General features: G+C 40.2%; 1 protein-coding gene across 1 annotated transcript; it reads left to right on the forward strand.

Moving 5' to 3' along the window:
* The first annotated feature begins 6,644 nt into the window (after window positions 1–6,644).
* lhfpl5a (LHFPL tetraspan subfamily member 5a) lies at window positions 6,645–12,438 on the forward strand. The gene is made up of 3 exons (XM_044180095.1): window positions 6,645–7,062; window positions 10,393–10,629; window positions 11,861–12,438. The coding sequence occupies exons 1-3, from the start codon at window positions 6,660–6,662 to the stop codon at window positions 11,869–11,871; spliced, it is 651 nt and encodes a 216-aa protein (XP_044036030.1). The 5' UTR covers window positions 6,645–6,659; the 3' UTR covers window positions 11,872–12,438.
* Window positions 12,439–12,451: the final 13 nt, after the last annotated feature.

Raw genomic sequence — 12,451 nt, forward strand, 5'->3', positions numbered from 1 at the left:
CAGGTGGCAATGTTAGTGCTGCACAGGCTACGTTCCCCAGAAGCAGTGCTGGATTCCACACAAGATTAACATCCAGTTATGAGGATAAAACTACAATCCTCCTACATCTGCTCGGAACCAGCCACCGCAACTGTGACGACAAAACACACAAACAAGGGTGGTGCACATACACACACTCACCTTATTTCGTCTGGTGAACTTTTAAGACCAACTCATACGAACTATTACATAATTAGGCTGCACTGTTTTCCTTCAGGCATGTTTACAATTTTCAAATCCACTCTGGCTGATTTGTCTCCTGTATGCAATCTCCTCCTCAGCACTTTACAATGTAAAAAGCGCATTTCATAACCGTACTGTGTGGGTTATAAAACCCTGAAGATATTTTAATATTGCAATTGCCAAACTGCAGCATAATCCCTGTATTTAGGGCTACATATAGTCAAAATAACAGCACCCTAATTACATAAGAGGCTTTCAAATACAATCATTCCAGCCGCCCTCGGGTTCTGTCAGTCACGGTGAAGTTGGCAGTTCATTCTCCCGCTTGGATTTGGCACTTTTCTTCTTCCAGCAACACACACACACACACACATACACAAATACACTTCATGAATCTTACTTGATGGCCCTTCATCTCATTTCTGCAGCATGTGATTAAATCCTGACCTGAAAACAAGAAGATGACTCATAAATGCATAAAATGCACCGCAATCTTTGTGTGGCTATTTTTTCAAATGTTGAATGTATCATTTTGAAATAAGACATAATTTATTGCCACACTGATGGAAAATAATGTAAAAGACACTGATGCACACACAAAAACAAAGATCATCCGCTGCCAAATTTCCAACACAATATGCTACCATATATAGGCTACACTATGTGTATAACATTAAGCAAAAGCTGTGATGCATTCAATGCCAATGAAGTTCAATGTTCTCTTTCACTGCTCCAATCTATGTATCACATTGCCTCTTTCAGTGAAAAAGACGAGAAACGAGACAGAGAGAGGGAGGTGGAAGTTGAAACTGCACCCTAATGTATTCTCCATCTTTATTCTTTGATGTGTCTATAATCCCTCACATACGTTTTCTATATTTGGCTTTGAAGCTCCATAAACTAATCCCCCATTCTTTACCGTAACAAAACTATTTGAATTGGCCAGGATTACGCAAACACACATTTGACAACTCACTGGTTGGCAGAGAAAGAGGTGCATCGCCAACATGAAAAGTCAGGCAGCTGAATTATACACAATCGTTTCATGTTTATTTTTTTGCTTCCCTCCATTTCCTTCTCAATGGGAATACACGGCTGAGTCTAATGAGTGTGTGCACAGATGTTTGATGGTGTCTGTGTTTTATGTTTGCGTGTGTGTGACAGAGGAGCTGTTTATGTTGTTTAGATTTATGTGTGTCAGCTGCAGTGGCATAAAGCAGAGCAGGTCCTTGCCAGTTCTTGGCAGGGCGAGACCCCCCGTAGTGCTTTGTCCCATCACATCGCTTTCACTGCTTACAGTGGAAGTAGTGCAAGTATGTCATTTTCTGAAATACGGTATTTGTTTTAGAGTTAGTTAGATGAGAAGATTGCTACCACTGCTGTATCTGTCCATTAAATATAAGGCTACCGCCTGTTAGCTCAGCTTAGCATAAAGACTGGAAACAAGGGGAAACAGCTAGCCTGGCTCTGTCCAAAGGTTAAAAAAATCTGTCTCCATGACTGCACCTAGCCAAAAAATTGCCCCACACATAGCCCCCGGTTTTACACTTCAGGTTTTTGTACAGATATACTGTTTTTATGCACTCAGTTGCCAGTTTATTAGGCACTCATAGCTAAATGAATGCAGTGTAATACAGCAGTCTTGCAATAAATCTTACCTTCAAGAAGGTTATAATTTTCAGTTTTTGTTTTAGAGAGGTGTTGATTCATGTTTGTATTACACTCAGAAGTATTTCCATTATTTAGCCCACCATCATTGATATAAATGGGGTGGAAAAAACAATAGAAACACCAGTCAGTATAAAACAATACATTTCAACAGCACCACAAATTACAGCCTTCAAAACGACCATAAAGTTGAATCATCACCTCACTAAAATAGTTTGTTACCTTCGAACAGAGTCAAGCAAGCTGTTTCCCCCTGTTTCCAGTCTTTATGCTAAGCTAAGTTAACCAGCTGCTAGCTCTAGCCTTTTATTTAGCGACAGATATAAGAGTGATATTGATATCTTCTCATCTAACTCTCGGCAAGAAAGTGAATAAGTGTATTTCCCCAAATGTTTAATGTTTAAAACTATTGTTTTAATCTAAAGTACTTGTGGGTGATATGATCTTTAAGAAAAATGAATGAACATTCACTGCTCCTTTCTCACAGCTACAACTAATCAGTTAAAAAAAAGTGTATCACTTAAAGAAAACAACGTTTAAACTGTATCCCGATATGATAATATGTAGTTTAATATAATTAAGCATTAATATTATCATTATATCGATGTATCTTCCAGGTGTACCACCCCGTCATATCACTTTTGCACTTAACATAAATAGAAAAAGTAATATACTTTGCAGGTACGTGAGCCCAGAAGTGTGTGTAGGTCATACATGTATTCACACACTGATAATCTGATCCCCTGTAGAGCAGACCTACATTCCAGCTTCCATCCCCAGGGCACATGCTGACCCACTCTTTGCTCTGTTTCTGCCCAGGCTCTGATGCTTCCTGCTGGGCTGTGACCGGGTGGCGGCTCGGGTGGAGGCTGGAGGGTGGCTCATAGTGGCTGCTGCAGCCTCGGGGGGTTTCAGAGAGGTAGTGACACTCATTGACGAAGTTACTGCTGCATCACAGGGCAGGGGGCCAGTGTGTGTGTGTGTGTGTGTGTGTGTGTGTGTGTGCGTGTGTATGTGAGATGAGAGCAGGAGGTCAACAAGGAGTGGTTGTTCTTTGGTCTCCTGCCCCAAGCCCATTGCATGCTTTTACTCGCACATTCACAAAAGACTAATAGAGTCCATCTGTGACAGCTCCAGGACTTCTTTAAACACAAAAACAACAATTTACATGATTCTCAAAAGTTTGGTACACCTTCTGTACACACACAAAGTATGTCAGGGTGGAACATATTACCCATAATACCTATGTGAATGTGTTTATAACAGTTCACATTAGTAAAAGTCTTCCAAATTTTGGAATTCAGGAAAAAATCTACTAAAACTAAACCGAATAGTTTCACTCATTATTGTAGCGGTCTGTCACTGATTCATCTTACCCCATCACCTCCCCTCTCATTTCTCTGAGGGCATCCTGCACTTCGTTTCTATGGAAACAGCCTCTGAAGAAGGCAGGCAGAAAGGGACAGGAAGAGATGCTGAAATGGCAGAAAAGCCTCTTTGTGCTCTCAGAGGCGCTCAGAGCAAAGAGGCCTAAAGAGGTAATATAAAAGGTTAATCACACACACACAACTTCCACCTTAATGGAAGACAAGGAGCATCACCAGACTCCTGAATTTTACACAGTTTTTTTTAAATCTTCTTATATTTCAACACTTTCTGTGTGCAATTTCTGTTAAAGGAGCATGTCTGTAGTAAAATAGACATTTCATTTCATTTTATTTATAATGTTCACTGTTATGGATCATTATATTTGATGTATCCACTTAGAGAGCTGTGACTTACATGTTTGATCACATTATGCATTTATAGGACAAACTCAGGCATGCACCCACACAAAAACAGCCACACACACACACAATATAAAAACACGCACATGCGGAAGGAAAGCATAAAATCCCAACCTCTTTCTCGTCTACAAGCATCACACAAAGACACACACACACATGAAATCTCACTCCATTCTGTATTGGAAAATTGGATTGCTGCTCCCGAATAATGTGATTATAAACAGCCTCTCTCTCACTCTGGGGCGGTATCACTTAATAAAGCTGAGTGCATTGACACGCCAGTGCCCATGCACACACACCACTGCAGATGCATATATTAACCTATTACATGTATCAGATCAACAGTAAAGAAAAATATGAACTGGGACTAAAAAAAGAGGGAACAAAGCTTGGTGTCACAGTCTGTAATGTTCTCTCCAGCCACTCCCCTTCACTCTGCACTCCCTCACCTGACTACTAATTCCCAGCACCTGTCACCCATCACACACCTGAACGTAATCAGCCACTCTACTCCTCCATAAATTCCAACTCCTCACCACAGTCAGTGTCCGGTCTTGTTAGTATGAAGGACAGTACTACTCCTCCTGCCTTCAATACTCCACGGACTCACCCACGACTCTTCGTCACGACTACCACTACTCCAGAACTCTTCTGCCATCAGTGGAAAAAGGGACGGTATCATTAACCCCTCTCATCCATTCATATTACCTTTGTGTATCAATAAACTCTCTGTCTCTTCACCGTTGTCTCCGGTTGTTCTGTCCGTAACACTTGGGACTTTGTGCATCTAAGTATTGGCTGATTAGGATCTGAAAGCTACCAAAAAGTCAAATATGTCAGCATTAGGAACATGAAAGGGCTTTTATAAATCAATACATTCCTGTGTAGTCGCAGCGCAGCAGTATGTGGGCCAACACTGAGAACAAAAGCAGGGAACAGGCATGGAAAAACACTATGTGACAATGAAATGTGTTACGATACAGATAGCAGGACATTAACTTTTGTTGTGTGTGAAATGCATTGTGGTAATAACTGCATTTACAGCCCACATGTGACCATAACACCATAATCATGCTTTTTTTTTTTTTTTTTTACATCACTTTGTCTGACATGATCATTTATTGTTGCTGAAATAAATGCAGCAGATGTGAGATATCATGTGTTTGTTTTTTTTTTCATGATTCATGATGAGGATCAGGATGTACGGGACACCAAACACGGTTTATACAAATAATAGGTGAATACACAGCATCGGAAAAAAGGAATTTTGCACAACACAATTAATACTTTTACACTTAAGTACTTTTCACCGATAATACTTATGTACTTTCCTTTAAGTATAATTTTTCATCCAGGACTCTGACTTATAATTGATTTACAGTTACAGTCTGATAATGCAACTTAACATACAAAAGTAAAAAACAAACAAACAGAGTATTTCTTCCACCACTGACACTCGACACCTACCCTCAGCACCACACACACTCACACACACACATACAAACCTCCTGTGGTGTTTAATAGTAACACGTCTGTCCTATTAGGTAGAGAGTTTCCTTTGGATTTACTTCACTCTCTTGGTCAACTAGTCACTTTACTCCTCTTTCTTCATCTCAGGACATGTGACCAAATACCTGAGAATAGAACATGCTTGAGACAACTTGGGATTTGTCTAAAGAGTGATTTGGGGCAAAGTGGGAGACTGGTTTGAGAACCTGTGATATGTAGTTACACTGAAGCTCTGTGGCTCCATCTAGTGTTGGACTGTAGTACATGTGAGTAAGTTATTCACATGGTCCCCTTCCAACACTGGCCCAGCAGCCTATTCAAAGAAGGCTGCAATGACTGAGTCCCCTGTTAATCCCATCTCAAGGAATCTGTGTCAGCTGTGACACAAGTATACATTTTGAATGTATTATCAAAATATTTGGTCATTTGAAAATTGTAAATCTGGATCCATATCATCACAGTCTTTACTTTTGACTTGGGGGGACAAAATACACAGTCCTTGTTCTGTGATAAAAATGCATTCTGAAGTTGAAGCTAGTATGAGGCTTCAGCAGTCTGAGTTTGTCAAATCAAGTAGATATCTTTCAAAGTTACTGTCTTTTTAGTTCAAATTCGGGGGGGGGTCAAGTGAAGGGCAATGGTGGGAAAGCGGTTACTGCAGGTCAGGAGGGAGTGGCTGGATCTGACAGGAGAGGCAAGAGAATGTGTGAACAAGAGTTGGCTGGAGTTGTGACACCCCATCTCTTGCATCAGAACTGCTTTGAGAAGGGATCTCCTTTTGGCCAGTATGGACAGGAAGAACAATTACAGCAAAGGAAAACTCTTTCAGTGTACATGAGTATTGTGTCAGACTTCTGAAGAGAAATCTATCTAAAAAAATGTGACTTTAAATTTATCTTTTGCAATTAAAACATGAAACTTGAAGTAGGTCTGACCCAACACGTGGCTGCATCTGCATTATTACAGTATGTCTTATCTGAACGGCTAGCCAACATTTGATCTAAAAAAAAGAGAGGGAAATAACATAAAATAAAGGAAAGTGATTCAACCCTATTCCCTTAAAAGTGAAAGGAGAATAGGCTCGCACTGCGTTGCTCTATTCTGCGGATCTTTTAACCATTAATCATTCATTACTAGAGAGTGCCAGCTGACACAGAGGGGAGATATCACCATCCACACATTAAACACACTGCAGAAACCCCTTACTGCTGCCCAGTCACTTAGTGCATGGAGACTAAAGACTTCTCTGGTGATATTTGTAGTGTTAAGTTAACTACAGAGAAACTAATTGTCATATTTGATCCTGCACTCGGAAAAGATGGATTTAAAGAACTTTTTTAAACAGGAAAGTAAAGGCTGTCACCTGTTCACTCTTTAACAGGTTTACAGAAGAAAGAGAATCCAAGAGAAGTAGTCACCCCCCCCCCCAATTTTTTGACTATCCAAGAGGTGCCAGAAGCCCTCCCTCTCGCCATGCTCCCGGCTCAGGAGGCAGCCAAAATCTACCACACCAACTACGTGCGTAACGCCCGGGCAGTGGGCGTGCTGTGGACGGTCTTCACCATCACCTTCGCCGTGATCACCGTGGTGGTGTTCATCCAGCCCTACTGGATCGGGGACAGCGTCAACACGCCGCAGGCCGGATACTTCGGCCTCTTCCACTACTGCATCGGGAACGCGCTCACCTCGGAGCTCACCTGCAAAGGGAGCGCGCTGGATTTCGGCTCCATCCCGTCCGGCGCCTTTAAGACGGCCATGTTCTTCGTGGGGATCTCCATGCTGCTGGTGGTGGGCAGCATCGTCTGCTTCAGCCTCTTCTTCTTCTGCAACGCGGGCAGTGTGTACAAGATCTGCGCCTGGATGCAGCTGGCCTCCAGTGAGCTCCAGGGTTTGACCCAAGTGTGTGGCTGCTGCACATATGGAAGTTAGCCTCCTACAAAAGTCACTACAGAAAGTGGTTGATAGTTTATCTGATTCATATAAAAACATGCATTATGTCTCACATAATGGCCTTGTAAATGACAGAGGCTATGAGCATTATAATCATGCAGTAGCCTAAATATTTTGTATATTAAATATATAAGCTATTTCATATAGAAAACAGAATGCAGTACAAAAACTATACAAAAATACACAAACTTTGTATGTTCATAAATAATGATTAGGTATCAAATGTCTTCTTACAAATTCTGGGTTTGTAAGAAGGGTTTCAGCTGTGTCTTTTCATGTCTGCACACCCAGCATACTTATATTACCACACCAGTGAGGACCCTCTTATACCACATTGTTATGGCTAATTTTACCCCAAAAAGCATGGACCCAAACACATTTCAGTTTCTGAAGTGTTCAAAATGAGTTATTTATTCAGCTCTTTATCATTTACACAAGTCTTGAATGACTTCACAGAGACATAAAAATAATAATGGTAATAATAATAATAATAATAGACAGTAAAACTTAGTCTAACTAATAAATAATCAGTGTGAAATTGCATATGCTGGAAACATTAGTAGAATAAGTATTCAGCTCTTTTACTTAGGTACAAGTAGCAAATACAACACTGTAGAAATACTTTGTATTAGTATTGAATACAAGCCTTGTATTCAATACTTAAGTGATTGGGTGAGGTCGTTATTCCTTAACAATGTATCATTTTAAAAAAGCAGAGGTTTTTTGTGTCTAATTTTCATCTGAAAATGAACTAGTAACTATAGCTGTCAGTTAAATGTAATGAAGTAAAAAGTAAAATATTTCCCTCTGAAATGTAGTGGAGTTGAAGTAAAAAGTAGCGTGAAATGGAAATACTCAAGGAAAGTACTTGAGTCAAAGTACGTAGTTACTTTCCACCACTGCCCGTAAAGACACAAGAGTAGACAAAACCTAATCTCGGGACACCTGGCTCCCCTAATTGTAGGCCCTTTGGTTATACATAGAAAAAAGATGAGTACATTTAGGCCTCATAAAGAGAGAAATAAGTGCAAAGCGCACACACAAGCAGTAACAGAAACATAATAGTGGCCTTTGTCTTGTAAAATTTGAGAGCAGACTAGAATATCAATGAAAGACCAGGTCTAAAATGAAGACTTAAGCTGGGAATTTCAGTCCCACATCCAGCAACATTTCAGTAGTTTTCTTTAACAGACACACACACAGACAGAAGTGAAACGTGATTCTCTTTTAGAAACATGAAGCAGCTTGTGAACAGATGTAGCTGCAAATGGAAGAACGAGCCTGTAACAAAGCAAATAATGAGATTAACCTGGAGGTGTGCTCTTACACTTTCTCCTCTCCCTCTTCATACCCCTCACACCTGCCATTCAGAGTGTGTGTGTGTGTGTGTGTGTGTGTGTGTGTGTGTGTGTGTGTGTGTGTGTACTCCAATGAATGACTTTTTCTGTCTGTGTATCAGACACACAGTATGCCTATCTTTTAGAAGCTGTTCAAGCCTCTAAATCAGTTATATCTGTGTGGATATTACACACATAATCATTTATTTAGAATCCAACCTAGCCCCTAAACTGGGTTTACTTTGGGGTAAGATTGCAGAAGGTTCGTAAATGATTTTGCTTCTAAAGATGCCATAGGAAAATATATGTTTTCCAATTTTTTTGTAATGTTTTGCAAATGGAAATTCATCTCTCTTCATAGGTCCCCATGTTGGCTTTGAACAGTAGACAGTAAGTTAAAAAGGGCTGTTGTTAGTGGCGAGTGTTGGGGGCAATAAGCCTTAGTGAAAGGATTTTTCTAATTCTTTGATTGTTTTGAGTAGAGTTAATCTGGGCCAACCTGTGAGGGGTTCACTAGAGTCTGAAACAATAAAAGTGAGAGGAAAATGTAAAAAAAACAAACAAACATTTGTTTGATCATGCATGTGTGTAACAATGAGCCCTAATTGTTTCAGGTGGTGTCAATAGTTAACTTTCTGTTGTGTTAGGAAGCCAATGAATGATGATGAAAGGGTGTGTGAGGCTCAGAAAGTGAAAGTGAGGCGTGTGTGTGCTAATGTTTCACCTCATCACCTGATACTTCACATGGCTTTACATGCTGAGGTGGGCCAGCACGAGAGAGGCCGTCTTTCTGTAGAGTCAATAATAGATGAACAAGTTCATCTTTCAGGAGCTGAGATGCTCTGGAGTTGCTAGGCAACTCACCCGCATGTGTGTGTGTGTGTGTGTGTGTGTGTGTGTGTGTGTGTGCATGTGTGTGTACCTGAATGAGTTTAGTGAATATATTTAATTTCTCTGTCTTGTTGTTTATTTCATCAGTGGAGGTGGAGAAGGTGGTTTGTCATATTACCCATCAACAGCAGCAGGAGGCTCTTTTACCAGCCATTATAAAAATCAAACAGTGGTGGAGGAAGTATTCAGATCCTTTACTTCAGTAAATGCCACACGGTAAAAATACTCCATTACAAGTAAAAGCCCTCTGTGAGTCATATCATTAGATTATTATTACTCATTAATGTATTATTACTGCATTAATGTGTAAGCAGCATTTTACTGTTGGTTGAGGCGGAGCTAATGTTTAACTACTTTGTATAGGACTGCAACTAATGATTATTTCTATTATAGATGAATCTGCTGATTAATTTCTCCATTAATCGATTGATTGCTTGGTTTGTAAAAATTCAGAAAATAGTGAGAAATGTGTTTGTTGTTGTTTCACAATGCATATGTTGTCCAACCAATAGCCCACACCTCAAAACAATTAAAAATCAATTCAAATTATTAAAAGGAAAAGCAGCAAATCCTCACATTTGAGAGACTGGAACCATGAAATGTTTTTGCATTTTTACATGAAAAATGACTTAAATTATTTTCTAAATAGCTGCCAATTAATTTTCTTTCAATCGACTAATTGTTTCAGCCCTTGTATAAACTGCTGGGTAGTTTAATATATAACAAAACATCATATTATATAAGCTCTGAAACATTTCCCTTTGAAATGTAGAGAAGTAAAAGTATAAAGTGGCATGAAAAGAAAATACCCAAGTAAAGTATAAGTACCTCAAATGTGTACTAAGTAAATGTACTTAGTTACATTCCATCACTGAATACATTCAGTGCAATTCCACAGGTTTGCCACATCAAAATCCTTGAAAGTTTGGGTATTTGAATAATATAAATGTTTTCAAAATAAATGACTGTTAATGGAAGCACCTGAGTTTAAACCAAAATTCCTCATCCTGTACCTCCCTCTCTCTCAGGCACATGCATGGTGATTGGCTGTATGATCTATCCGGACGGCTGGGACTCGGATGAGGTGAAGCGCATGTGTGGCCAGCGGACCGACAAATATACCCTGGGCAACTGCACGGTGCGCTGGGCCTACATCCTGGCCATCATCAGCATCATGGACTCACTCATCCTCTCCTTGGTGGCCTTCAGCCTGGGCAGCCGGCAGGACAAGCTGCTGCCCGAGGACTTCCAGGTGGAGGGGAAAGGTACCAGAGCGAAGGCAGGGTGGAAAAACGGTGGGGTGGGAGAAGAAGACACAGGCTGGATGAGGATATTGAGCTGGCGAGAAGAAGAAGAGATAGGGGTTTCAATTGAGAGGCAAAGATGCAAGAGGAAGGAAAGGGGCAGACTCCAGGGAGTTAGCAGGAGGAAAGTTAAAAGTTTCAGGAGGTTTGGTGTTAACTGCTTTGCCTGGAGGGAAAATGTAAGTAAAGCAAAGGCTGGGCAGCCTTGAAACCTCAAGGACCTCTGTGTAAGTGCTGAATCACTGAGGTCTGAATAAGCTGAGAACAAAACGATCACCCCCACCACCTCCTTGCTTGTCTTTCAGTCTTAGTTGTGTTCACATGGTGAGGGTGGCATGGCTCTGGATGGCAATGTTGTTCGGTCCACCACTTTGGTCCAGACTGAAATATCTCGACAACTATTGGATGGATTGCCATGAAAGTTTGTACAGACATTCATGGTTCCCAGAGGATGAATCCTACAGACTGGTGATCCTCTGACTTTTCCTCTAGCACCACCATGAGGTGAAATTTACTACAGATATTCTAGTTCCCTAGAGGATAAATTCTAATGACTTTGGTGATCCTATGAGCTTTACTTTAGTGACTCCAGCAGGTCAAAGTTTTCACTTATTCAGTGAAATATCTCAACCTCTACTTGATGGATTGGCACCACATTTTGTACTGATGTCCATGTTTTCTAGACATGTGAATAACGTAGGTGATCCCTTTACTTTTCTTCTAGCGCCACCATGAGATTGACATTTATGGTTTTTATTGAAATATCTCGACAACTATTGGATGGATTGCTGTGAAATATGGTACATTCATGTTCCCCAGAGGATTAACTGTAATACCTTTGATCCACTGACCTTTCATCTAGTGCCAAATTTTTCATTTGTCCAATACTGACATTCCCATCAGCCTCAGCTGTACTTTGTGTTTAGTGCTAATTAGCTAATGTGATTATACCTGCAAAAAAATCAACATACCGGGATTATCATTGTGTGCTTGTTAGCATGCTGATGTAAGCATTTAGCTCAAAGCTGCTAAAGTACAGCCTCACAGAGCCGCTAGTATGGCTGTAGAGTCTTGTTTTATAGTAGGTGTTTATGTTAAGACCCGGCTGAGCTACTGAGATAAAGCTGTCATTGTCTAAACTGACAATTCCATCTCCTTCTCTTTTCAGTAACGTTCTTTCTTTCAACTACAGATAACGCCTAGGCCTCCTGTGGACAACGGAGGGAACAGATGGACAAGACTTTATGAGGAGTACTACTGACTGGAGGGATTCAAATGTACTCCAAGGCTTCAGACAATTACAATCTTAAAATAACTTACTACAAGAAATTCATCCTGTCCTTGAAATTGTGACTTTGAAAACATGGGAATAATCGCTGTCCCACCTTCAGCTCAGACCTTAGTCTTAGATGAGCTGCTTCAGTATTTGGGACTAAAACAAGTGAATTAACAATCTGTGGACTTTGCTTTCATGCATTTTATCATTTGAAATTATCAATTTAGAGTAGCTCCTTGTTACTTTGGAGAATTGTCATAAATTAAAAATAAACATGTCTATAGGAGTGTCAGACAGTATGCATCTGAACACTTTACATTTAATCATTAACTTTGAAAACAGTTGTTCATCATTTGACAAGCAAACTAATAAATGTGCTGTATTTAAGGAGCATTTTGAGTGATTTTTGTTGGACATCCTAATAAAATATGCTCCGAACAGTCCTCGAAGTAAACTCTGACCTTGGATTGTGGATCTGTTCGTGCTGTGTAAAATAAAATCTTCCTA

This window comes from Siniperca chuatsi, linkage group LG2, assembly GCF_020085105.1.
Source record: "Siniperca chuatsi isolate FFG_IHB_CAS linkage group LG2, ASM2008510v1, whole genome shotgun sequence".
In the NCBI taxonomy this organism is placed as follows: domain Eukaryota; kingdom Metazoa; phylum Chordata; class Actinopteri; order Centrarchiformes; family Sinipercidae; genus Siniperca; species Siniperca chuatsi.